This window comes from Sceloporus undulatus, chromosome 2 (assembly GCF_019175285.1).
Source record: "Sceloporus undulatus isolate JIND9_A2432 ecotype Alabama chromosome 2, SceUnd_v1.1, whole genome shotgun sequence".
Taxonomy (NCBI): Eukaryota; Metazoa; Chordata; class Lepidosauria; order Squamata; family Phrynosomatidae; genus Sceloporus; species Sceloporus undulatus.
This window is the reverse complement of record NC_056523.1, coordinates 330,223,673-330,251,491: the sequence shown is the minus strand read 5'-3', so window position 1 is coordinate 330,251,491 and position 27,819 is coordinate 330,223,673. Positions and strand designations below refer to the sequence as shown.

General features: G+C 42.4%; 2 protein-coding genes across 3 annotated transcripts in view; one reads left to right on the top strand and one right to left on the bottom strand.

The window, feature by feature from the left end:
- On the bottom strand, positions 1 to 4,696 carry NUDT2 (nudix hydrolase 2). 2 transcript variants are annotated; one of them, XM_042455360.1, is made up of 3 exons: positions 4,570 to 4,696; positions 3,281 to 3,426; positions 1 to 523 (listed from the first exon to the last, which is right to left on the bottom strand). In XM_042455360.1, the coding sequence occupies exons 2-3, from the start codon at positions 3,414 to 3,416 to the stop codon at positions 210 to 212; spliced, it is 450 nt and encodes a 149-aa protein (XP_042311294.1). In that variant the 5' UTR covers positions 3,417 to 3,426; positions 4,570 to 4,696; the 3' UTR covers positions 1 to 209. The 2 variants fall into 2 exon arrangements, with proteins under 2 accessions (XP_042311294.1, XP_042311295.1); XM_042455361.1 differs by lacking the exon at positions 4,570 to 4,696 and adding an exon at positions 4,311 to 4,332.
- A 272-nt stretch (positions 4,697 to 4,968) lies between these two features.
- KIF24 (kinesin family member 24) overlaps positions 4,969 to 27,819 on the top strand; it is a 37,086-nt gene continuing 14,235 nt past the window's right edge. Inside the window, exons 1-8 of the mRNA XM_042455322.1 lie at positions 4,969 to 5,769; positions 10,753 to 10,862; positions 13,424 to 13,537; positions 14,046 to 14,667; positions 14,895 to 15,084; positions 19,415 to 19,512; positions 23,784 to 23,999; positions 26,846 to 26,933. Of these exons, the coding sequence (XP_042311256.1) occupies positions 14,060 to 14,667; positions 14,895 to 15,084; positions 19,415 to 19,512; positions 23,784 to 23,999; positions 26,846 to 26,933 (1,200 nt within the window). The 5' untranslated portion in view covers positions 4,969 to 5,769; positions 10,753 to 10,862; positions 13,424 to 13,537; positions 14,046 to 14,059. The remainder of the gene's footprint in view (positions 5,770 to 10,752; positions 10,863 to 13,423; positions 13,538 to 14,045; positions 14,668 to 14,894; positions 15,085 to 19,414; positions 19,513 to 23,783; positions 24,000 to 26,845; positions 26,934 to 27,819) is intronic.

Genomic DNA, 27,819 nt, shown 5'->3' with positions numbered 1-27,819 from the left:
TCTGTTTTCTGAGTTTACAGTTTAATATTATACATCTAATCAAACCCTGGAAATAGAAATACCCAGGTTTTAAGTAACCTGACATGATCATTGTGACATATTTAGAAGAGACTTGCATTTTACAGTAGTGTCTTCCCCCCCCCCCATTTTTGTGGAACTAGCACATCAGCAATTCCTCTAAAAACGTTCCTGTATCCCCCTTGAAACGTTCATACTTTGGAGCAGAGAAATTGATGTGCCTCCCTCAAGGCGCTCTGCATGTCCTGGTACTCAGAAAGCTTGCAGGCCTCACTGAGGTTCAGCCAACGAAAAGCCTGGTGCTCTGACGAGAGCTTGATCTCAGTGTTGCTTTCTTTCATTTCAGCCAGCCAGTAGATGACTGTTTTGGCTTTGCCTCTGACAGTGTAGTTCAGTTCCTTCTTAAACCCTTCGAGGATGGTGAACTGGGAGGGGTCCAGCCCAGCCTCCTCTTGTGTCTCCCGGAGGGCCGTCTGCAGGTCATCTTCCCCAGGGTCAACGTGGCCTGACATATGGACAGACGGGGGGGGGGGGTGTGAGACATTATAAGACCCAATTCATAATACACAACCAAGCTGAAAGGTTTTCATACAACAGAAATCAGGGTGGTCAACTGTAGAGGCTAAGGGGCTGTATAATGGGTTCTCTGTCCATCTCCTGCTTCTGAGAAGGAGAGAGGACCCTCGAGGTCTATCTAGCTGCCACCAGCACTATTTTACTCCACGTGACTCAATAATCTAGTGGAAGTTACTGAGGGGTTGAACTTGCGCTTCTCCCACCGCTGAACTCTGCACGAGGCTTTCCTTCCTCCTCCTGTGGAAGGTGAGCAAAGGCATGTGAAGAGACTGTGGGAAAAAGGTGATGTTTAAAGGAAAGTTTTTATTCTAAGCATTCAATCTACATGGGTATCTTGTACATGAAGGCACCTTCCTCCAAGCGTAACTTAGACATAGTTACAAAAACAGACTAAGGACCCAAACAGACAGGCCGAAATAAAGCTGCTTTGGGTCACTTTGGAGATATGCTGTTAAAATGACACACACATCTTAAGAGGCCAGAAGCTGCACCAAAGCTGCGATCCAGTCCTAAAGACTGGAGCATGGCTTTGGCATGGTTTCCAGCCTCTTAGGACGCATGCATAATTTAAACAGCATACCTCCAAAGTGACCAGAAGCAGCTTTATTTTGGCCTGTCTGTTTGAGCCCTGAGTCATATTCAGCTGAGGTTAGAATAAACATAACCACTAACATAACTGGTTGAACTTTCCTATTCTGCTCACAAGACAGAGAGTGTTTTGGGTCTGGGATGGTGATGTGAGGTTGGACTTCTGTGCCCAGCCTGCTACCAAGCGTCTCTAGGGACAGTGAGGAAGGCAGCACCACTCCACCTCTCCATCAGTTCCAAAGTCAATGTCAGTCAGTCTCTTTCTTTCTCTCCATACTTCATGGCACCCCAAGGTTTTATAACCTAACATTTGTAAGCATCTCAAAGCTTCCACACTTCTCCCCAAGCTAGTCTACACTGCAAAATTAATGCAGTTTGACACCACTTTTACTGGCATGGAATTCTGTGATTTGTAGTTTTGTGAGATATTCACTCATATCTGTTGAAGAGCTCTGGTGCCACAACAAACTACAAATCCCAGGATTCCAAAGCATGGAACCATGACAGTGAAAGGGATCTCAAACTGCACTAGTTTTGCAGTGCAGATGCAGTCCTAGCTTTGCTAGTAAAATATCAGCAATAAGGCAGTGCATAATTTTTCTGTAACTCTAACTTTGTTGCTCTTGTTGTTCGCTGCCGTCAATTCACCTGACTCATGGCGACCCTGTGGATGAGACACCTCCCCCCCCCCCCCCCAATTCTCCACTGCTCTGCTCAATTCCTGTAGATCCATGCAGGTGGCAAACCCCCTCAGAACAAACCTTGCCAAGAAAAGCCCACCATAAGGTCACTGTAATTCTGAAACAACTTGAAGGCACACAACAATATCGTTTTCATTTATTTTTTATTTTATTGTTATAATGTATTTTAGTATTTTTAATTATTTTAATATAGGATTGTTTACAATTAAGCTCACTGCCTAATGCATCTGCTGTTCCCCTCCAAGAAACATGCCCCTTGCTATGGGGGCTCCTAGGAGAAGTTTTAAAACGCTCCTGCAATGCGGACAGGCTGCTGAGTAGACCTCAAACCCTGTCTCAAGCCCAGAGTACAATGCACATTCCTCAAAGAGGAACACCAAAAACATTAGGAAATAGACTTCAGGCAGTGGTTGTCTCTGCTGCACATCGAAGGAGCCTTCTAAAGCTTTTTCTAGGAGCAGCAGACTTGAGATTTGACTTGGATGTATTTGCAAGGATTTGACACTTAAAGACTTGGAGTAAAAGACTTGAACGCATTACTGGAAAAATTGTACTTAAAACCAATACATCCTTAACCCTTTGTTTACCTGGAGGAGAGATTATAAATGAGAGAGCCCATAGTCACAGGATAATGTGAGAGAGGGTGACTTGCCCAAGGTCATCCAGTGGGTTTCCATGGCAGAGCAGGGATTCAAACCCTGGTCTCCAGAGTCATAGTCTAACATTCAAACCATCACACCATGCTGGTGTTTTAATCAGTTAACATTAATCAGTTAAAGGCAATGAAATCATAAAATCATAGAGTTGGAAGAGATCTCAAGGGCCTTCCAGTCCAACCCTAATCTGCCATGCAGGAATACACAATCAAAGCACCCCTGACCGATGGCCATCCAGCCTCCATTTAGAAATCTGCAAAGAGGGAGATTCCACCACTTTCCCAGGGAACATGTTCCACTGTCAAACATCTCTTAAAGTTCCTCCTAATGTTGAGGTGGAATCTCTTTTCGTGACCATTGCTCTGTGTCAGGCCAGAAATAAAGCTGTTTCGGGTCACTTTGGAGGTATGCTGTTTAAATGAAGTAGCACCAAAGCCACGCTCCAGTCTTAAGGACTGGAGCGCAGCTTTGGCACAAGCTTCTGGCCTCTTAAGACACGTGTGCCATTTAAACAGCATACATACCTCCAAGTCCAAAGTGACCCGAGGCAGCTTTATTTTGGCCTGTCTGTTCAGGCCCTTAGTCTCTGGAGCAGCAGTAAACAAGCTTGCTCCCTTCTCAATATGACATCCCTTCAAATATTTAAACAGGGCTCTCAAATCACCTCTTAGCCTTCTCTTCTCCAGGCTAAACATCCCCAGCATCTCCCTAAATCCAAAGATAAGAGGAATAACGCTGTACCTTTTGGAGGGGTCCAGTGGTGGGTCCCATAGGAGGTCTGCAAGAGGAGGTATTCAACGTTGTTCTCAACAGCAGAGGCAGAGGAGATCTCCCGCAGCTTCCTGAAGATAATCAGACCGCATGCTCTTAAGGTCATGGTTGGCTTGCTGGGGAGAAATCATGAGAGGAAGAGAAGGTTAAGAGCTGATATGATAGCCCTGTTTAAGTATTTGAAGGGATGCCATATTGAGGAGGGAGCAAGCTTGTTTTCTGCTGCTCCAGAGACTAGGACCCAGAGCAATGGATGCAAGCTCCAGGAAGAGAGATTCCAGCTCAACATCAGAAAGAACTTCCTGACAGTAAGGGCTGTGCGACAGTGGAACACACACCTTCCTTGGAGTGTGGTAGAGTCGCCTTCTTTGGAGGTCTTTAAGCAGAGGCTGGATGGCCCTCTGTCAATGAGGATGCTTTGATGGAGAGTTCCTGCATGGCAGAATGGGGCTGGACTGGATCAGGGCCCTTTTTGGGGTCTCTTCCAACTCTACGATTCTATGACTGTATGTTAGCAACCCAGACCTCTGAAGCCCAGTCCAATGAAAGGGGAGGGATGGGGAGAGGGTTCAGGCCCAGAGGCAGAGAGCTGATCCACGGAGCAGGACTCAGGAAGGCGTCCTGCGCTAGCAGCAGGCAATTAAAAGGCGGCGCAAAGGGCCTGCCATTTAAGTCTAATGACACTTCTGCAAAACAACAACAACAACAACAACCACAACCACCCATTTTGTGACTATAGCCTGCAGAGCCATCATGCAGAGGACTGGGCTTGTATTATCTGCATCTGCCGCCAGTTTCACCCAATTTATTGTTAATAATAATAATAATAATAATAATAATAAATGTTATTTATACACCGCTTTTCCAACAGATCAAAGCGGTTTACAAAAATGCATAAACAATTACATAAACAAATATACAAATACTGCTGTTATTGTTATTATTATTGTTTTATTAATTTGTTATTTTATTCATTTATTAAGCCCTTAAAAACCTTAACCTCTGTAAAAGTTCTTTTGGGTTGCATCCGCACTGCGGAAATAATCCGCTTTGATACCGCTTTAACTGCCCTGGCTCAATTGCGAGAGAGTTCTGGGAATTGTAGTTCTGTGAGGCATCCAGCCTTCTCTGCCAGACAAAGCTCTGGTGCCACAACGAACTACAAATCCCAAGGTTCCATTGGATGGAGCCATGGTAGTTAAAGCGGTGTCAAACCGGGCTGTTTTCGCAGTGCGGACGCAGCCTAAGTTTTAACCAACCTGATTCTTCTTCAGCTCCAAGACTGAAGTAAAAGGCCTTTAACAGAGCCAGGTTTCAGTGGAACGTTTTGATTGGTCCCCTGGCCTGTCAATCCAAGCGTCACCGAGCAACGGCGGTCGGTTCGCCCAATCAGAATTAGACAAAGCAGGTGGAAGAGGCGGGACGCAGTCGCCGCTAGCAACAGCGCCCGCCTGGGACACGACAGCATCCAATCAACGAGGACGGAAAGGCGGGGCCGATCAAGGGAGGGAGTAAACTCGAAACAGGATTGGATGCCGAGCCAAGAGTGGCAAGGTGGTAGACCAATAGGAAAGAAAGGCGAGTTTTTTTCCCACACGGGAGGGAAAAGCAAGACTGCGCTGCCGCCTTTCGGGAGCCTCCTTCCCGCCTCTCCTGATTGGTCAAGAGAGAAGTCCTCCGATAGAACGTCCGATTGGGCGGCTGCTGTGACGTCACCAGCGCGACGCTGGGCGCGCGAGGGTTTGAACGGGCGCTTGGCGGCGTCGCCATGGAAACGTGGTCTAGCAGGCGCCAGTAAAGTTTAGAGAGAGAGAGAAAGAAAGCGGGAAACTGAGTTAAAAGGACGAAGGAGAAGCAGAGAAAGAAAGAAAGAGAGAGAGAGAAAGAAAGAGAGAGAGAGAGAGAGGCGTCTTTCGTTTTGTTGTTTTAATATATATATATATATATATATTTAATGTCCAATGTTTCCCAAGGAGTCTTGACCTTTGCCCTGTTGCCATGGCGACGGGGAGATGGCGGCCGGAGCCTCTTGGCGCCTTCACTCTCCGCTTCTCGTGGAAAGAGCCTCGGCGCCTGAGGTAAGGAGCCTGGGATGGAAGAAGAAGCAGCAAGACCCAAGGCGGCCATGGCAGTCTATGGAGGACTGCGAGGGGCAGCTGCACTGCGGATGTAACGCGGTTTCATAACACTTTTGCAGCTCCGGCCCATGGAGCCCTCAGAGCCCTCCGCCTTCTGAGCTGAAGAGGATCCCAGTGCCCCTCCCTTCGGGGACCCAGTTGGTATCATAGAATGTGTCTTCTATCATAACAGCATTGATCTTCCAGGGACCCCTCTGACCCTCCTCCTCCTCCTCCTCCTCTGCTGGGCTGCCTGGGGCTTCCACCAGTTCCAGGGAAGGAGATCCGGCCCCGCTGCTGCTGCTGCTGCTGTAAGAGACCTCCTCGTTGGGCATCAAGCAGGTAGAGGAGACACGCTCCTCCTCCGTTCTTAGTGTTCCCACAGCAGCAGCTCACAGGCCCTGCTGCTGCTGCTGCTTCTGGCGGCGGTGATGGGGAGACAAGGGAGAAAGGAGGCAGTTGGTCTCAGCTCCGTGGGGAGAAGAAAGGAGGGGTATCCTTCCTTTTCCTTTCGCTGGAAGCCAAGAACGGCCCCCCGTTCCAGATATGGATCCCCCCTCCTTCCTCTCCAGGAAGCAGCAGCCGTCTTTCCATCCTGGGGCTTCCCAAGGGAAGAGAAAGCCCATCCAAATAGCCAGACCCACATGGAAGCCAGGCTGACGAGTAAATTATGCCACTGTTTCCCGGTGTGTTTCGTGGGGTAAATAGGACTAGAATTTGAGTTTTTCAAACCCAAGTCATTAAAACTAGTCTTCATGCGTTTCTTTAGGTCCAAGAGCTGGACTGCGGTCGTTACATTATAAAGTGAGGGTTGTCACCCCACATTTTAAGGAGAGATTTGCTACTGCAAAGCACACAGACTTTTAACCTTTTTAAAGTGGGTAACTGGATTGGCAGGTTCATAATTCTTGGCTCATATCTAAGTGCTGGCTTTCTTATACCTTCTTTCCCTATTACATTATTAAGATGGACTTGTCTAAGCAGAGATCACTTTGGGGATTAGATGATGACTTTGGGAGAAGCGCTGTGCTTTTCCCCTACACTCTTAGTGGGCCTTTCTTCTCCCTCCTATAGTCAGAGCTGATGGCCAATGAAGTTACTACAGTGACCCATGAAGATCCCCAACCCACCAGGAACCAGGGGTTGAACTCAGTGACCCTTCTGGTCCCGTCTGCCTCATAAGAACCTATGGTTCTAAGTACAGTATATTGGGTGGCTTTCATTGAGGTATCTTAGCTTAGCTTGCCCTTCTCAAGATTTTTGGGAAGCTAACATGGATGGGAAGAGAAATATGTGTGCCTTTCCAAGCTCCTTAAAGGGAAGATAAAATTGTAATACCAGTAAATAACATGCAAAAATAGGTGTGGGCTCCACCTTTTCTCCACCCGTCTTATTTCACTTATAAAATCTCTCCCTCTCTACTGAACGCATTTTAGCACAAGAAAAGTTGGGCATTTTTGAGTAGCTGCAAGCAAACCAAACCCATTTTTCATTTTGAAGTTGCTATTTTATCCCAAATGAGATATTACTGCAAGGAAAATAGGCTTTGTTTGAGTGTGCAGTTTTCATTCAATTGGAAATGATGAGAGCTGAAGTAATATCTTGCACACTCTCAGCTGAACTCAGATGACAAAAACTGACTGAAATCTTAAAATGTTCTTGTAGCAGCCTCTAGCTTACTGTCTTGTGCTTCATGTCCTGCAACAAAAGGCCAAAGATCTAATGGGTTCTGTGTTTGGGTCATGAGAGTATGGGACAACCAGAGTGATCTCCCAACCTACTACATTTTTGAGTGGATGCCTGATCTTTACTTGAGTTCTTTCCCCGAAATAAGAAGGGAGGCTGCAGTGAATGGATTCAGCATCCTGTTTCTTCATCATTTTCATCCAGTGTCTTACTCTCTTTGGGATTCAAATTAGGCTCTGATGCCCTTCACCTTTGGCTTGATTTACTTGGGAGGCACAGCCAAATGCCCTTTGGATATCTTGAGCAAAGTTCAGCTAGTCAGCCTCTCAGCAGATCCATTTCGGGGATGGGGTCTCAACCTTCCAAAGGGACTAATTCTTTCTGCTGAAGCATTCCTGCCTGCCTTACACTTTGCTAGATAGTGAGAAAGAGCCATGCCAAAGATCTCAAGCAGCACTGTGTTTTCAGTTCTAGCTTTAGACAAGCCCGACTCGTGCTGAATTACCTCTATGGCTCTGTGCGTTTTCTGCCAGACTCCTTCAGGGAGGGGGTCTTGCTAGTGAATAGTATATTTTGCCATGCAGTCTTGGTGCTCCATCCTGCCTTCTGCTGTGGGTAAAGTCAGTAAAAGTCAGTGCACTTAAAGAAATGGAAGATGTTCCTTGTACTTTCTTTGTTGCTAACTTGCTAGACCTGCCAGTGGCATAATTTTCAGTAGCAAAGCTCAAAAGCCCTCTTCAGGCTCTGGAATGTCCCTCCGCAGCAACCCCAGCCTCCCTCAAGTTGGAACAAGAAGCTCTTATTGAATTTTAGGCAGCCCTCCTTCTATAACTTGAAAGGAAGAAGCTGGTTGCCATGTAACAGAAACTACTAACACAGCAACCAAAGCACAGGGGAATGACTAGTACTTAAGTATATAACAACAAGTTTCTCTTTATATAGAAACATCCTTGCATTTCTGGAGGCATTGCTTACCGGAAAGAATCAAACACAACTTTTAAATAATCATCCACCCCGTACAACTTGGGCTTATTTTATTCACGCACCATGAAAATGAGATGTTTTCACACCCCACAACAGCTGTTGTCTTAAAGCAGTTGTCCTTGTATCAGTTGTGATGCAGAGGTTTTTCCAGTGAGATCATCCGCTAAAATTATAGTGAAAGAGTGATCAGAAAATGGACAAGGATTTATAAAGAAAATGGATAAAAGTGGTTGGAAAATTGATACATTTATTTACTACCTTTTTTTGGCCTTGTTTGAGGTGGTAAAGGCAAATGTTTGCAAATTCATAGCTGCAGCCAGTCTGAGAATGAACAGCAATAAATGTTTCTCCTTTTATTAAATCAGTGTTTCACACTTCCCTTCACAGTTTGATATACACTTACTTTTGCTGAATGAAAAAAATTAAAATGTCCAAATTAGTGTGTGCAGAATTAAACATATAACTGAAAAACTTGAGTTGCTATGATTTCAACCAGCATGTACACCCCTTCACTTGTTGTAAATGGTGTAGTAGGTTGCAAGAAAGGTAGATTGTACATGAAGCTGGTGTCTTTCAGAGGGCAGCAAGAGATGCTCATGAGTGCATTAGAAGATGGGCTATAAATTTTTGACTTGGAAGCATGCTCTTCTCCAGCCCTTCATGTCCTGTATAGAAGTGTGTAGACTAAAGCACATAGGCATAATTATATGCCTGGTGTGGAGGAAATAGACTGAGAAAACATAGTATTTGAACCCAGTGGGGTCATTTGTTGAGGCTAAAAGGTGGGAGATTCACGACAGATAAATCAAATGAGGCTTAACCCCCATCAGATGTGTATAGGATTGCTTCCTCTGTGGTCATTCTGCTAGCTTCTTCTTTTGGCCGGTATCCTAAACATAGTTGCTGATAAGACAGTTTCTTCTTCTGTCCTCACTGGAATAATTTATGATTAAACACATATAGGATTGTGTTGCTAAGTTGCTACTTGAACCAAGTTCTCCAGATCAAGCCTGGAACTATTTTACTGTGTTTGGTCAAACAGAGGATCAGTGAGCAATTCTACTTGACTTTGTTGTTCTGCTATGTGGCCTTTGACCGCTGTGACTTATTGCATGCACAGCAAATGCAACAGCTGCTCCTGTTGGAACTGAAATTTAAATCTGGGTGATAAATTCCTCTCCACATCTTACCTCAGATTCCCACCCATTGTGCCATAATTTCTTATGACCCCATTTCATGGGGATGTTGGTTTGCTGAAGGGCTAGCTTTCTGGAGGCACCGATGCTTTTTAGTGTACGGTGTGGAATTAATGTGGATTTGGACCTTGATTCTCTTTTTTGGTAGTGATGGTGGTGGTTGTTGTTGTGTGTTTTTAAGTCAGGTTGTCACAGAGTTTTCTTGGCAAGGTTGGTTCAGAGAGCCTTGCTTTCTTCTGAGGCTGAGAGAGTGTGACTTTCCTAAGATCACCCAGTAGATTTCCATGGCTGAGCTGGGATTTTAACCCTGGTCTCCAGAGTCATGGTCCAGTGCTCAAACCACTACCCCATGTTGGCTCCTTTTTGTATATCTGTAGAGATCATTGCCTCATGGATATAGAATCAAATTATGTGGTCTTACTAAGTAAGAGTGAATTGTTAGTGCCTCCTGCTTGTACCAGCAGGTGGCAAGAGAGACAGGAATATGGTTCCTGGAGGGGGAAACCCTGGTCTTGTTTGCTTGATGTATTTCAGAAGGAAAATTCATAGAATTTTAGAGCTGGAAGGGACCACAATGGCCACCTAGTCCAGCCCCTGCCTTGTAGGAATACACGTCTATAGCAATCTTGAACAATGCCATCTCTGTTTAAAGACCTGCAAAGATCAGTCACCACCCTCCAAGGCAGTCCATTTCACTGATCAACAGCTCTCACAATAAGGGTCTTCCTAACTTTTAAGTGGAATCTCTTTTCTTACTATTTGAATCCAGTGGTTGATGTTCTAGAGCTGCAGAAAACAAGCTGGCTCCATCTTATGTATGACAGCCCTTCAAATACTTACAATAGCTATCATGTCATTTCTCAGTCTTCTCTCTAGTAAGTTAAACATATCCAACTCCCTCGATCATTCTTCACAAGGCTTGGTTTCCAGACATTTGATGATTTTGGTCACCCTTCTATGGACACATTACAGTTTGTTGATATCTTTCATGAACTGTGGTGCCAAGAACTACACACAGTATTTGAGGTTCATTCTGACCAAAGCAAAATAGAATGGCACTACTGCTTCCCTCAGTCTGGGCACTATGCTTCTGTTGATTCAGCCCAGAAATGCATTGTGTTTTTGGCTGCTAAAGAAGTTGTTCAGTTCTGAAAAGTTAGTTTTTATATTTGTGAAAGTTGCAAAGGATAGGGCACTCATGGAGCCAGAGGACATTTTGAGAATCACTGTGGTATCGTTGCCATGGTTTTCAACCTTTAGTACTCCAAATGTTTTGGGTTTAAACTCTCAGAATCCTTGCCCATTGATCATGCTGCCTGAGGTTTCTTGGAAGACTTAGAAAAACTAGGTTCAAATCCCTATTCTGCATGAAAGTTACTGCATGACCCTGAGTTGGTTATTGTTTCTATTTATTTATTTATATTTTATTTACTTCTATCCTGGCTTTCTCCCAATATAGGGGCTCAAGATGGTTGTGACTCATGTTATCCCTAACATGCCTCACAGATAGATGGAGAACCAAGAGAGCTCTGTAGAGGACAGCTGGGAAGGGATAACAATTTGATGAATGTGAGTAAACCTTGCCCATGGTGGATGACTGTGTAATCAGGCCTCTGTGATGAAATGTACTTGTGAACTGGGACCAGCCTAAAGGGCAATGGCAAGCCCCCTCTGAACCAATCTTGCCAGGAAAACACTGTGATAGGGTCACCTTAAGATGGTCACCATAAGTGGAAAACAACTTGAAAGCACTTAACAATAAATTGCTTTCACGATCTTCAATTATGGTGCACCCAATATGTGGGAAGCATTTAACCTCAAAGGGAATTGTCAGCAACTTGAAATAAATTGGAATAAAAACCTCAGTCTTTACTTCCGTATTTAGATGTGTACCATCCATGACTGATACATGCTACAAAAAGTTTTAGAAAGTGTACAGCAAAGTTGGGCAACTTCCAGGGATTAGGGCTGTATGGGCCCCTTGCAGGGGCTATACATGCCTCACAGATTCAAATGCTTTTCACACACACACACACCCCACCTTTTTTATTCAGAACACATCCCATGGAGTGTGAGGAACAATTTTGCTTTGTGCTGGGACTCTCCTGAGCTGCTTTAGGCCCAAGATAATCCTTTATTTAGCCACCTGGGGGAGGGCATATACGGTGGACCATCCCCATATGTGGGGGATCTGTTCTGGAACCACCACCCTCCACGGCATAAAGGGAAAAATGTGTATGCTCAAGCCCTGTTTAAAACAATGGGCGTGCACTCCTGTATGCAGCAGGGCGCACACATTCCATTGTTTTAAACAGGGTTTGCCTTGTGTTTAAGGTTAAAGCCGCGTATGGCGCACCTGCGTGTGGTGCACCTGCATATGGTGTGGGCTCACTGTACATTCTTTGGGGTGCACTTCCACTCCTCTTTTGATTCACAGTAAAAGGAAATGTAAACCTGAAGCAAACTGTATGTAGTCAGTCACCCTATGCATATTACTAGTAGTTTGAAATACACTAGTGGTACTCAGAGTGGTGGCCCACAAATTAGTGCCAGTTGTGAGGTACAGGCTGCCAGTCTGTGGTAAGTTTCCAGGAAAGAAAAAACAGTTGTAGTGATTGGGAATAAACATAGTACCAGTCCTTGGCACATTGGAGGAAGGAGAGGAAATCCTGCCAGTCATATGCCTTAAGAAACACTGAAGTAGATGTATTTGCAAGGAGCAATAATGTGCTTGAGGTTCCAGCAGTTTGTCTTATCTATTAATACACGCAAGACCCTTTTTGTCTTGGCCTTTGTGGTGTGATCTATCTATTTCACAGCCTTTGATTGTGGCTACAGGGGGCTTTGGGGACATATGACTGGCCTGAAAGAGGGAGGTCTAAATTTAGGCATGGTGAATTCTGTAACTGGTATGGTGAGCGTCTGCAGCTTGAACCATTAGTCACAAAGACTTTACAAGTGTAAGAAGGTGGGAGATGCAAGTAAGTGATTGTTATATTCTAGTATAAGGCTCTCTGTGCTGTTTTGTTCTGTGAATTTTTGTGTGGAATTAAGTCTGTCTTGCTTGATTAACTGATTCTCTTTACATACAAAAAAAGTTCAAGAATGGCAACTGAAATAATGAAATTACATGGTCTTCCTGGTTGGATAAATGAAAAACACTTTCTTCTATTGAATGAAATCAATGAAGGGATCCCTGTTCTCCTTTCTTAAGAATATAACTTTAACTGATGATTTGGGTTGTAGAACCCATTCTTTCCAACCATAGGTGATCTATTGGCATGATTTTGAAGAGGTATTTCTTTTTAGTATTGGCAAATGATGGGATGTACACCAATGTGAACACAGACAGCTGGCATCCACATGGTTCTCTTTCTCCAATCTCAGTATTTTTTTTACACCAGCAAAGTAGCAGAAGCTGTTGTGGAAATAGTAGTGATGCAAGGCAGGGTAAAAATCCCCAAGTTAAATCTATTAATATTACCCCAGAAAAGCCAGTGAGCTATCAAGCTGCCTGGTAGACTGATTACTTAACCCTTTCAATAGCAAGGTTAAAACAGTACTGCTGTCTAAATTAGTAGAGCTAAAGCTTTAATTAATTAATTAATTTTAAGATTTGCAAAACCATTAAAACCCATCAATAAAAAAGCCGCTATCAGCAGAATAGAAAGATGAGTCCAAACAAACAGAAACAGAGCCATCAATTCTTAGTGTGCTAAATTTTCAGAAGTAACCAGTGTGATGCAATTACCAGAAGAGTTGCCATGCCAGCCTGTTGTGGAAAAGAAAATGAAATAAACACAACATCTTGTGGCACATTAAAACACTGACAGACTGCTATGATGAACACTTTCGTTGATTAGGAACTACTGTATTGGATGCATAGAATGTTTTCTTAAGTTAGTAACTGATGTGTATATGTTGTTGTAGTAGAGAGAGAGAGTATTGTAACCTGTGAAGTCATAGGGAGGTTATATGCAAGCCAGAAGACTTTAGCTTCAAGTCTCCTCCACCATTTGTTCACTGAACAGTCTTGGAAAGCTCTCATTCTTTATCTCGCTGTTATAGATAAGATAGGAACAATATATCCATATTATTAATTTCATTTTTATCCATACCTTCCCTTTCAGGAAGATCAAGGTAGTGTACCTTGTTCTCCCCCTGCCCATCATATCCTCAAAACAACTTGGTGAGAAGGAGTAACTGGCCTGAAGTCACCCACTGAGCTTCATGGTTGAGTGCAGGTTTGAACCTGTCTCTTTTATTCACTTTCTCTGTACAAGAGCAACCATATTTGAGCTTACTTCATAGTAAGATCCACTTTGCTCAGATGGATTTATTCCCACTGTATAGAATTACAATATGAGCTATGTTGTGGTTTGTTCTTTCAGCTTTTAATAAATTGTTTGTATAGGATAATACTGAAGAAGTCAAACAACTTGGAATATCAGCCTAGAGTTCAGGAATACTTCGAGCTCTTTATAGGAATAGCTTTGGGCCGGAAGGGTGGGAATTGCATAGCAGGAATTATCCTGTATAGGGCTTGGTCTTTGAAGTGCTGCTGCTAGAATACCCTAAAGCAGTCAGCCTGCTAGTGTAATGAAATGATAGTTTTGTGATATCCAGTCAGCCTGTTATCATGATTAAATAGAAGTTTAGTGGCTGCAGTGCTTGATGGATTGTATTTATTGTTGAGGGGGAATCACATTTTATTGAAGTTTTCCCCCCTTTTGTCTTACTTATTTAATTTAGACTTTGAATCGAAGATGGCTTCATGTCTCTACGAATGCCTCTGTGAGGCAGAACTTGAAAAATATTACCCCCATTTTACTGCCCTTGGTTTTCAGAAGATTGACGAACTTGCCAAGGTCTCTATGAAAGATTATGCCAAACTGGGGGTACACAACATGAAAGACCGTAAGCGTCTCTTCCAGCTTATTCGAATCATCAGAATGTTGCAGGCGGAAGAAGCAACAGCAGGGAGAAAGCAACAAGGTTTTCAGGCTGGTGCTATCCACCTTCAATCTCAAGTGACCAGATCTGGCCCTCGGAGACAACTCCACTTTGATTCTCTCTCAGAAGAAAGAGATGGAAGGAAAGATCTTGAACCCAGACTGTGTGTGTTATCTAGTTGCCCTGGAAGTGAAGAGAAAGATGATTTAGCTGCTGTGTTAAATCATCATTCTGAATACAAAAGACCCAGGAAAGAGTCTTTGAATGCCTCTTCAACATGGACAGAATACAAAGTGGGCATTCCAGTTAGCAGCTCATCGAATGATATTGCCCCTCTCTTAGGGGACATTGAGACCCCTTTTGTCCAAAGAGTATCTCATGTTTCAGGTTATAATTATGGAGTACCACATTCTTGTATCAGGTAACAAGTGTTTACTTGAAATCCTTTATATGCAAAGATGGCCAGTGATGTAATTTTGTCTAGTAGATGGGTCAAATTTATCAAGTCGTTTTTTAAAAAAAAATCTGAAACCAGAGATCCCAAAATTTGCTTTGAGCATACATTGTGCATATATGTTTTTTGTCTGCTTTTATTTGTGTGGTGATAGATAATTTTGTAACTGCCCTTTGATATCCCTTGTTCTGTAGGCCTATTTCTTCTGAGAAAGAGACTCCATGGACTGAGACAGACAAGATCCGTGTCTGTGTTCGAAAGCGTCCCCTTGGCTTGAGAGAAGAACGGCGTGGAGAAGTGAACATCATCACAGTGGAAGACAAAGACACTCTCCTGCTCCATGAGAAAAAGGAGGCTGTGGACCTGACCCAGTATATTTTGCAGGTTGCAGTTTTTTTCTGTCCTTTTAGTTTGCTATTAAAACTTGTCATGTGAAAGGATCAAATGTTCTGAGAAGCTAAAAGGGAGCCAGTACTGTTTCTGTAACATAACCATCATGTATCCCTTCTATCCAGTTCCACAGAACTAACAACTTGTGGAATTCTTTATGAACTGCAGCTTCTTAACACTTTTCCTCCCAAAATAGTAACCCCACAATACTCAGGTATTGTGGTTACACTGTACAGACAGTGATGACATCTGTGTCTGTATGCTCCTAGAAAGTGTGCTTCATCCTGTGATGATAATAAAATGTGTACTTTTCTCTGCCACCTAAGAGTTATACAACAAGCAGTATCTAGGACACATATGGGCCAATTATCAACTATGTGCAGCTTATGGGTCTGTTCCCTGGTCCCCAGCTGGTTAGCCTCTTCTCCCTGCTGCCCACTGGATCCGTGCTGAGAACAATGGAAGAGGGCACCAGCTTCAGCTGTTGTTCCCAGCTGGGCAGTAAGGGGAATGCATGAATTGATTGCTGTAGTGGTGTCATGATCAGGTTTAGCTGTAGAGCTGTAATTTGTACCACCACATTGCTCAAAAACATTTAATGTAGGTCATGTGGGCAGAAGCAGTTGTAGTAAAAGAGCAGAAGTCACCATTTAGGGATGTGGTCTTCTAGGATATATCAGTAAAGGAGCCATTATGGAACCAAATCACAGGTTTGGTAGGGAAATATTCCAAAACATGCCAACAGAGTGATGTGAGTTATAACTGAACTTATGTTTGAATGGCAATAAATGTCACTTGTCTCTTGTTTGACTACTTAAAATTATTATTTAATTATTTGAGGGTTGTCCCTGATTTACACTAAAAGACAAGCTTGTTCTAAATATTAAATTTCCCTCCTTGCACTTCACCCTCTCTCTTTCCTGCTAGAAACTGATTATCTTTTCATTTTTGCCTGAGGCTTATATGCAGAACAAAGGCAAATAGCACTGAGCAGCCAATCTTGTGAATACTCCTTTTACTAACTTCCATAGTGCTAGAGGACAAGAGTCTCATTCAGTCAGTATACAAGTTCCATCTTAATGTACTCATTTCTCTGTGCTGTCTGCACTGCCTCCTTGCTTTTTCTTCCTTTTGGAGTGAATGGATTTTGAGCTAGCAGTTTTGCATCTTTTCTTCTCAGTCCCTTCTGCTTTTTCATGCTGATTGACAGCAGCATGAATTTAACCGGCCTGCAAAGAAACCAGGCTCACACAGTGTATGTGTGTGTGTGTGTGTTGTGTATAGATATATACACATACATACATACACACACACCCATTTTTTCCAGGCAAGCATTCTCTGAAGATGCTAGCCACAGATGCTGGCGAAACGTCAGGAGGAAACCCTTCTAGAACATGGCAACATAGCCCCAAAAAAACCAAGCTATGCACAAACCTGGAGTCAAGGGACCGAGACCAGCTGTTTAGAACAGGGGTAGGCAACCGTTTTGAGCTGGGGGCCGGGTTGCTGTCCCTCAGACAACTGGGGGGCCGAAGCCAAAAAATAAAAAATTAAATAATTTTTTAAAAATTTAAATAAATAAATAAACCAGGACAAATGTAGGACAACATTTTCAAATGGTGGACACTTTTTTTTAAAAAAGTGGAGGACACGCAAAAAAAATTTGCTGATTTTTAAAAAAATGTTAATATAAATGCATGTTTCTGAGGCGTCTATAGACAATTGCCCTCCTTGCCCCTGCGCGCGAGAGGCCAAAGGCCCTGGCGGCAATCGGCGGCAGGACCAAGCTGGGGCCAGTCCCAAGGCCTCACCGGGCCGCAGGTTGCCTACCCCTGGTTTAGAATATGAACTAGAATCTCAGTGGCCCGTGGCCAGCTTAATTATAATGTACCATTCATTTCCTGTCTTGATTAACCTTAATTTTCCTCCATCTGGCTAAGGAAAAGTCACTGATTTCATCTGGGTAGGCTGAAGAATAAGCAGTGCTTTTGCCAAGAAAGATTCTCTTCCTAAGTGAAGTTTCCTTGCAGGTATCTCCATCCCCTTAGTTGTGGATTGGCTCTTTTTAGGCAAATGACAGATAATTTTTACAAAGACACGAGGATTTCAGACAACAAAATTCAGGACTGTTAATAGATTTCCACCTTCATATGCCCTTTAGCATCCTTTCTATAATTGTCAGTTTGTTTTCAGCTTTGACCAAGTCAGCTGCTTGTTCATTTTCCAAATGGCAAATTCTGAAATGACATAATACAAACCTTTTCAGAAATAGGACACCAAGCCAGCTACTGCTAACATATTTGATTTTAGCTGTGCTTATTGTCTAGTGAATGCTTTGTATTGCTGTGTTAGATAATTTTTCACCACACTTTGTGGTTCTGGTTTAATTGTAAGAATAAATCACCACTCTCACAGATTGTTTCACAGGCAAATGTCAACTTTAAATCTAGGCAGCCTGGACAATTTTCAGGTTTTATGGTTAAAAAACAAAGCCGCACTGTCCCATGATGTTTAGGTGGGCAATACCCATACATTAGGACCAACCAAAATGTCACAAAAGGATGCAAGTTCCACAGCTCTCTAGAAACTCTTGTGAGCTCTTCATCTGGCTCAGTGGCAGTGATAGAAGACAAAAAAGTGCAAGAAGGAACAGAAAGGTCCAAACAGTAGACATTTTGCAGTTTAACATTAAGATACAGAATGCAAATTGTTGTTGAACATCTTGAGTTTTCTTTCCTTCTTATGTTCATTTTAATGGAGTTTTGTCTAAGCTGTAATCTGATATGGGCCTTTTTAGTTTGTCTGTGGTAAAACTATGAGGTGTCTTTTCAATCAAAGTCTCCTAAGATTTCATATGTTTAAAATCAGTTACATTCAATAAATTGGAAACAGACTGGATCAGAACAGAGTTGGGGATCATGCAGACTTCCCAATGTTGTTGGATGCGGTTCCCAGCACTTCTCACCATTGGCTATGCTGGTCAGGGCAAATAAGGTTTGTAGTTCCAACAAATTCTGGAGGGCAGCATTATTCCCAACCCTGCAATTGTCTGCAAAGGCAACTCCTAGGGCCATGGTCCATTGCAGCACTCCAATGTGAGGAGTACCAGGTGCAGACATCATTGTGGGCAAGGTTGCAGGGTTGCCATAATTCTCTACCACAAACCGGGACAAAATGTAGGACAAAATTTAGACCAAAATTTAGGACAATTGTAGGATGAAATTTAGCTCAGAATGTAGGACATTTAAGAAAATGGAGGACCTTAAATGTCCTGCATTTTGGGCTAAATTTTATCCTACAATTGTCCTACATTTTGGGCTAAATTTTGTCCTACATTTTGTCCCGGTTTGTGGTAGAGAATTATGGCAACCTCATGGCCTCAGCTGAACTACTTGATCTTCAGGTTCCATTAGACTGCAAACTTTTGTCTCAAGAAGGGCTTAGCCTTGGGACACTTGGAAGAGAGTGAGTGTTTCAGAACATATTCAGATTGACTTTCTTTCAATACCATATATTGCAGATCTCCCTCAGGAAAAAGGTAAAATAAATCTAGGCTAGACGGTTTAATCTCCATGCCAATTTGAAATTAGCCACCCCTTTCCTTGACAGCCTTTTCTTAGGTGCAGCTGTTGTGTCCTAGTGGTCTGCTGGAGACCTTGGGATTTTTGCAAGTATGTCAGATTCTTAAAATATGTCAGAGATGTTGTACTCCCAAGGCCTTCTTATAGTCTTTGAGCTTAAGAAAGTTTGTGCCCAGTAGGCACATTCCCCCAGCACAGTTCTTCCCTGTAAGAAGAGTTGCTGGACATCCTGAACACCGCTGGCAAGAAGCAGTTACAGGTCAGGAGGGTGTGAAGGCTAACGATCTGAAATCATAAAACAAAAACTGCATCTGAAACTGTTCAGGTTTCTTTTTACCCAACATTTTGGAATAGTGAGTCCTTTTCTGGGCCAGATTTCATGCTATAACTATATGTGCACATTTCCATATCATCAGTGTCCATCAGTTCACTTCAGGAGGTTTGAGATGCACCCCACCCGCTACATCATAATTTTAGATACATCCCATACTTTTATTTCCAGTTACATCTGCTTGGTATAGTAGAAAATGAAACGAGAGAGAGAGCTCCCATTGGCCTTTATTTGCTGAAATTTGTTAGTTTGCTGTATCGGATGAAGGTTGTATATTGGGCTGCATTTGGCCATGCATTGCCTCAGCTTGATATGTGACCCCAACACTGTGGGCTTTGTATTTGGCTACCACAACAGCTAAACAAAAAGAGTGAAATCTCTCTTCACACAACAACCTTTTTCCTTTTTTCAGCATGTGTTTTACTTTGACGAAGTCTTCGGGGAGGCTTGTTCCAATCAGGATGTATACATGAAGACTGCTCACCCCCTCATCCAACACATTTTCAATGGGTAGGGTGTCATCGCATGGTTTGGCTAATAACCCGTTTAACATTGCATTCTGTTCATGCACTTCATTCTGCTCTCCCTTCTTCCTTTCCTCATGAACTTTTCCCAAAGCCTTTTCTATGTTTTCTGTATGAGTTGGTTATTTTATGATTGTTCATTTTTTAAAATCCTCCCTGTTACATTTATTTCACATTTCTTTAGATCATAGGTGGCCAAAGTGTGGCTCATGGCCCAAATGCAGTCCCTCCACGACCCCATCATACATTCTGGCAAAAAAAAATTCTTCACCTGAAAAGTGGCAATGCCACTTCAACAGGGGTTGATTCCTGTTGGGGGGGAAAAGTGTCTTGTCAACCAAAAAGTGTTGACAAGGGGAATAGGCATAATAATAATAATAATAATAATAATAATAATAATAATAATAATAATAAATTTTATTTATATCCTGCCTTTCCAAAGGGTCAAGGCAGTTTACCAAAATGCAAAATCAATTACATAAACAGTTATTTAACATATACACAACTAAAAATTCATCCCCTTACATTAACTAAAATATCAACATCAAATATAGTTAAATTAACTGCATTACAGTATATTAAAATATTCCCTCCCCTACCAGCCAAATGCTCCCTTGCTCCCCCCCAAAGGGACGACTCTCCTTTGCTGTTGCCCTGGCCGGTGGCAGGCCCATCACAGCAGGCACCCAGCCTTTATCCCCTCCCAAGGGGGGCAGGTGTTCCTGGTTGGGTACCTGGGGCCTGGGCCTGGCAAGGAGCAGTCTGAGATCAGCAGTCCACCAGGTGAGATGGTGTATGCAGGTAGCAAGCAGCAAGCCCACACAACAGCAGGAGGTAGTAGACATCTCTTCCTGGGGTGGTGTGGTGGCCTGTTGTTCTCTCCTCTTCCCCCACTGTGCTGTTTATACATTGTCCTTCTGCCCTTAGAGCACTCTGTGATTTCACAGGGGCCTTGGGAGCTGGCGTTCTTAAGGCCCTTCTCCCTTGCCACACCCCTTGAAAGCAGAGTCCAGTGCTGAGGCTCACAGGTCTTTCCAGGGGCCTTAGGAGCTGGAGTTCTTAAGGCCTTTCTCCCTTGCCACACCCCTTGAAAGCAGAGTCTAGTGCTCACACCCACTAGAATGGAGTTTGGGGGCATTTGAAAACCAAATAGTTGTTTTTTTTAAGAACTGGAGTTCCTGGGGGCCCTGAAAACACCCATGGGGCCTCCTATGACATGCAAGCTACACATTCCTTGCTATACAAGCTTCAGGATACAGGAAGATTTGTCATTAAAAGGGTCTGGTTGAAGTCTGAAATATCCTTTTAAAAGAAAAGAAGGAAGATTGGGACCATCTCACCTAAGACAGGCTGGATGTTTGTTGAAATGACTTTGAAATGATTTGTTGCACCCGTGAAGCTGGACATTTTTGGATGCATGAAGAGGAGGGGAGCAGCCCATCAGGGTTGGGGGGGGCAGGGGAAAATAGCTCCATGGTTTGGAGAGGTTACCAAACCCTGCATTAGATGTATGTCCTTCCATTTGGCTCAAGAGGCATTTCAGAATTTAAATCTGAAGAAGTTACATAGAACAATCTGCATAAAAATATCAACCAATACAAACCAAAAGAAAACACATGAACATATGTAGAAAAATGAGTGCTTGAGTATAGAGTTGATAGCACAGCTTAATTTATTCTACCTGCCTGGGCAAACAAAACATGATTGCCCTCTTGAAGACGTTTGTAGAAGCCACCTTAGCTTCTCTTAGGAAAGTGATTCATAAGGAACACACTGCCATGAAGAAGGCTGTATTTTTGTAGCAGATATGTGTATGTATGGTTTTTTTTTTTTAATTGACCATAGAATTATTTTGGAGCATCTCTCTGGGACGAGATTTGGAGATATTGTTTTGCAGTGGCTTCAGGGGCGGGCGGGCTGTTTCTGAACGGCTTGGGAAACTTCAGTTACAAAATGCTGCAGCCATTGTTGATTAGTCTGCTAACATGGAACACATAACTCCCCTCTTGTGACAACTTCATTGCCTAAAGGTCCATTACTGAGTTGGAAGACCAAGGCTGATGGTTGTAGCTTAAACTGTGCTTTCTTGCATACCTCTTGCAATTTAGTGCTGTTCTTGGCTAGAAAAAGAGCAGCCTCTTGTGGCCATTTTGGATTTCAGCTGCTGATTCAAAATAAAGTGTCAGTATGCAGGGTGAAAAACTGAAGCAGCTATCCATTGGTTGTTGCCTTTTTCCACCCAGAAAAGTTATGGCAGATTCAGCAGGAGCTTCAGTGATCCTGTTTTGGCTTAAGCAGTAAATGAACTACACACTCTTTGATGTGCTTGGATTTCCTTGCTGCTTTCTCGCATGCTGGTTTATGAAAGATAAGATAAACTAATAGTAACTTGGCTCCTGAGAACACCTCATGAGCTTTTTGCTGAGAAGGATATTGAATCTGGATTTCCTGCTTTCACACTGATTGGCCTGCTCTGCTCCATCATCCTGGGAAGTAAGCTCAGTTCCATACACTATAGTTATTGTCTCCTTTCTTGGTTTTAGCAATTGCAGTAGCATAACAATAGCATGTACACTTCTATACCACTTATCAGTGCACTTAAGCACTCCCTAAGCAGTTTACAATGTGTAAGCTAATTGCCCCCAACAAGCTGGGGACTCATTTTAGTGACCAGTGGAAGGATACAAGGCTGAGTGGATCCTGAACACAACTGAGGGTTGTGGTCTTGCAAAAGCATCTCTGCTCCTATAAAGTCGTTCCACTTAGTACAATTCCCACTTATTTCTTTTCTTTTCTTTTTTTCTTTTTTTGTCTAGACCATTTGTTTTAAAAAAAGCATACCATCTTGCCTCAGTGTAACATAGTTCATTAAATTATGTACTGTATAGTGTAACATAGGGTGACATAGTTTATTAAACTGTGGGTCTGAATTAATAAGAAATGTTCTCAGGACATCCCCAAACTGCACAAGAAGTGATCCTCATTACTTTGTGTTACACTTCTGTCTGAGAAGGGTGGAAAATTTGGAGAAATGACATTATTCTGCTGAAAGAAGTGGGGTGGGTAACCTGTTGCAAGCTGTCCAGAGGGTCCAGAGGATGGCAAAGAGATTCATGCCCAGAGGAGGTTTTAAAAGTGTGCTGTCCCCCTTCTCTCTTGTCCCTCTCCCACATTGATGGTTTGTAGCAAAAATTAAGATTAAAAAAAAGTTAGAACTCCTGTAATTTAAGAGTGTCTTGTTTCTAACCCATGAGGAGAAAGGGATTGTCACACAATGCTGAAAAGATGGTCTTGAATTGCTGAAAAGCCCAGTGCATTTTGGACTGTGAGCTGAAGCCTTCTTCAGGCGGCTGTATAAAGAATCCCCAAAGAATAACACTTGCAGTAAATATATGGCATCAATTTGCATAGGAGCATTAATATATTTGTACTTTGCTTGTAACCTGTATATTCCTACTTCCAAGCAAAGCTACAGAACTTTCTGAGCTAGGAAATCCAAAATCATTTGCTATCAGGATTAAGGCATGTTCATAAAATTTGTTGTTGTATGCATCCAAGTAATTTACAACTTACAACAACCTTGTCATGGGGTTTTCTTGACAAGTTTTTTCAAAGGGGGTTTGCCATTGCCTTCTTCCAAGGCTGAGATAGTGTGACCTGCCCAAGGTCACCCAATGCCTTTCCATAGCCATGCCGGGATTTGAACCCTGGTCTCCAGAGTCAAGTCCAACAGACCACTATACCACACTGGCTATTCATAAAAGGTTATAGTTTATTTTATATTTTGTAAGTAGGTAAAGATAGGCCACTGATAAGGAAAGGGACTGAAAATTCTGAGTGATTTTTTTTTTAAGAGTATGATGTGGTCAGCTTTCTAATTTAAGACTAAGTTTTTAGCATTGTTTGACATGTTTTCTTTTTCTTTGTGGAAACAGTGGGATGCTTTCCAGTTTTTGCTTGTTTGTTACATCAACTTCACATAAATCCTCTATACTAGGTGATCCTTGCTTACACCTACCATCCACCTCCTTCAGTATGCCCTGTTGCATTCACTATAGTCAGGCCTCTTAAAGATGCATCTGGTATAGCCAAAACAAACAGTAAGTGAACACAGAAAGACTTTTTGGGGATATACTTACTGATCACAGTAAAAAGCTAATTTTAAGATCATTATGTTTGAACATTGTGTGTGTTTTATCTTAATCATCTATATTTTAACAGACCATTTTTAAGGTATCTCTCTCTGTTCTATTACAGTGGCAATGCCACTTGTTTTGCATACGGGCAGACAGGTGCTGGTAAGACCTACACTATGATCGGCACGCACCAAAACCCAGGACTCTACGCACTGGCTGCTAAAGATATCTTCAGGCAATTGGAAGCATCCCCAACTTGTAAAGACCTTCATATTTGGATCAGCTTTTATGAGATCTACTGTGGGCAGCTTTATGACTTGCTAAATGGAAGGAAGAGGTACTCATATTGAGAACACAGCTTTTGAAACAAGGACTGTAAATCAGATGCAGCTGAACAGAATGAAAGCTTCTTGGCATGATAAAGTGATAACAAAATTTTGAAAGCCTTTAAACAACTTTAAAGTGAAGTGTTTTTGGTGTGTCTAGTTGGGCTTTTAGTTTGTGTTTTCATGCATGTTCAATTTAATGATCAACTAGAAATTCAGGACCAAACTTCCCCTCTGGCAGATATCTTCTGGTCCTACAAGACAACAGGTTGAATATAGGAGCAAGCAGAGGCTGACAGCAGAGGACAGCCCCTATGAGGAGTGAGCCACATATATCCCTTACCCCCCACTTTTGTACTGCTAAACATTCCTCCCCCAATTATTATTTTTAAAAAATTGGGCAAAATTGAGCCAATTTTGGGCAATTGTCACTAGACAAGAGGAAAAGCCTCACAAACATATGAAAGTACTTCCCCCACAAGAACCCCATACTACCCTCCTCTCTATTCCTCTGCAGTTCCTCTCTAACTGCAGTCCCAAATACTCCAATCTATAGTGAGAGAGAGAGAGGTGGAACTTGGTCTACTCTTTTCCCTTAAAACTAATTGTAGGCATAGCTTGGACTCCGCTTCATATGTTACACTAAGGTAACTTGTCATTTTTGATGATGACAGGACAAAAAAGTCTGCTGACACAATAGTCATGAAAAAAGAGAGACACTGGCAGGGTTGCCAGGTTAAATTGGCAATGGGGCTCCTGTTTGATCAAGAGAGCTTAATATACAGTTTCTTTAGTATAATTATGACACTTTCCCCCAGCCCCTTCCCCCTTTTAGCTGATGCAGCAACTCCAATACTGCTATTTACTGGCTGTTGAAAAGCAGGGGTAGGATGAGGGACTGTCCAGCTCTATTCCTGTGGCTGGATGCACAGCAGTGATATAATTCTCCAAGACTCCCTGAGGACCCCAAGAGTTCAGTAGACTGTTGTTACTGTCCATCCAGGAACGTGAGCAGAGCAGGTTTTCCTGCTTCTTAGAATCTGTAGATTTGCCTGTCTTCCCTTACCACCATTGCACAACCTGCCTTGAATCTTGTACAAGGAGAAAGGTAGGATATTAATTGACCTAACAAAACCCTAGAAAAAGTGTAACTGGTAGCATATTACATCAACAGGATTTCTGGCTATTGTTGCTTCAATAATATCCATCAAAAGCCCACCCCACCCTTCTACGTTTTCTGACTCTTTTAACCATCACACAGATTTTAAAAAAGTACTCCACACCAGGCATCTCTTCTCTCAGCACAAAAGGAGGCTGCTCATATGGAACTCTGTCATGTTAGAATTTCTTTTTCTGTTAGCAAGGTGACCTTAGAAACGTGTTGATGTTTGCATACCAAAGGAGCTGCTTTCTAGCACAGGAACTTGAGTATGTTATGTTGTAGGAATCCTGCAGAGATTGAAGACTGAATGTTCAATCATCTCTCTGGGTTGCTAACTGTACAATCAGCAGCTAACAGTTTAAACATCAATATAATTAATCCCCCTCTCCCATGTCAGTGACTGTCTTGGTTTGATAGACCAAGCATTTCCACCTGTATTTTCAAGTGTAAAATGTAATACAGAGCTGTCATTGGGAAGTTTCAGCTGTAAATTCTACTAGACAATGTGTTGACATAAAATGAAACCAGTTTCTAGCAGTGGCTGTGTATCTCAAGTACAATTAGAGTTATTCCTCCTCCACTGTTCACTAGGGAAAGAGGTCATGCAATAATGGATCCTTACCTTTCATTGTTGAAATGGAACCCATTTATTATTGTTAACTGCCTTTGAATCAGCTTTGATTTTGGGGACAGTAAATAGGTGAATGTTGTTCTTTGCCTCCAAGTCATTTCCAACTTTTGGCAACCCTACCACAGGGTTTTCTTGGCAAGATTTGTTCAAAGCTGGTTTGCCATTGCCTTCCTCTAGCTGGGAGAGTGTGATTTACCCAGGGTTAACCAGTGGATTTCCATGGATGAGCAGAGATTCAAACCCTGGAGTCCTAGTCCAACACTCGAACCACAATACCACATTTATTATTATTATTATAGTTTATTTTTATAGCACTGTACATACAAATGATCAAATCAATAAAAATGAAACCTGCCAATGGCATACAATCTACACAATACGTATAAAACAATAGGTAATAATATAAAACAGAATTGGTTAAAATAAGCAGGCAACAATTAAAAACATCAACATCAACTATCCAATCAAATATCAGATAGATAATCACACAATGCCTGGGAACGCTTACCTGAACAAGATAGTTTGTTCAGGGATGCTCAAATATGTGATCACCTTATCTTAAACATTATATTCATTATTCTGCAAAAAATATGCTGTAATGCATTTCCCCCCAGTTTTTCTGGGCAAAAAACATCAGAAAAAAATGGAAATATTTGCCCTGAATTTTTCAGTTCCCTCACTCCATCAAGGCAGGATCTTTTCTCTCATTGCAAGCTGTATTACGCTATTTATTTATTTTATATCCTGCCTTTCTCCCAGTACAGGACCTAAGGTGGTCTCTTGTTATCCCTAGAGTCCTCCCCAGAGTCCTCCCTTGACCCCTGCCTGTTATTGCTTAGGATTTCAAGGAAATTTATTGTACTTTCCCAGGCTTTTGATTATCTGACATCATGGTCAATTTTTTATGTTTCTTACCCATTTTTAATTCAGATGTTGGATATTGATTGCAAGAATACATTTTCTGGAAAACTTTTGGCAGAATGGAAAAAAATGTAATAAGTGGGTTTTCTTGTTGAACCAGTTTCCAAAGCACTCTCTCAACTAATCTGTGTTTTTCTTGGTAGACTGTTTGCAAGGGAAGATAGCAAGCGTGTTGTGCAGATAGTCGGGCTGCGTGAGATCCAAGTCAGTACCGTCAACCTGCTTCTAGAGGTAATTCTGGTCACCAGCATGCTTGTTTTAAAATTTTCTAGGGTCTGTGGCACATCCAAACATTATCTGCAGCCTGTCACCTGAAACCTCTCTTCCCACCAATCCTCCCCTCTATGCCATCTTTCCATGCTGCCAGCTGATCTGTAGGAAACAGCTGAGCATTTAGGAAAAGAACGTGGGACTTTTAAGCTCCAACGAAACTGTGGAGGAGCTGGCCACAGTATAAATTAGACTGAAATAGAGGGATACTGCAGCCCACTTACACTTAAACAACCTAACAGTTATATTAACAGTAATTTCAACTGTGGTATCTGAAACTGGAAGGGTCTAAATGACTTGAAGGCACCAGATCCCCTCAGATATTGGACATTAAGCAAGCTCAGTTCTGATTAGTATTTGAATGGGAGGCTGCCAACAAATGACAGGTGTTGTAGGCTATTTCAGAAGACAGAACTGGCAAAACCAACTCTGAGTATTCCTTGCCTAAGAAGACCCTATGAAATTCAGGGGGTTACCATAAGTCAGCAGGTAATTTGAAGGAACAGACACACAGAAGAGATCCCTGCTAAACTCTTCTGGTATTCTCCCATCCAAGTGCTAATGAGGGCCAACCGTTAGCATCCAAAACCATATAACATTGGATGTGTTCAGGTGATGTAATGTACCACTGGTTTCCAAGCATCACGGAATTTGTGTTTTGTTTTGTCGTTACATTTTACATTTTGATAAGAAACTTAATAATTCTGGGGTAATTCTGCTTTTGTTGTCTTTTCAATGACTGACATACTTGATTCTTGGTACTATGAGCAGATACAAAAGCAGGGATGATGACCTGTGCATTCAGCATTCTTGACAAAGCTCAGCAAATGTATACAGTGGTACCCCG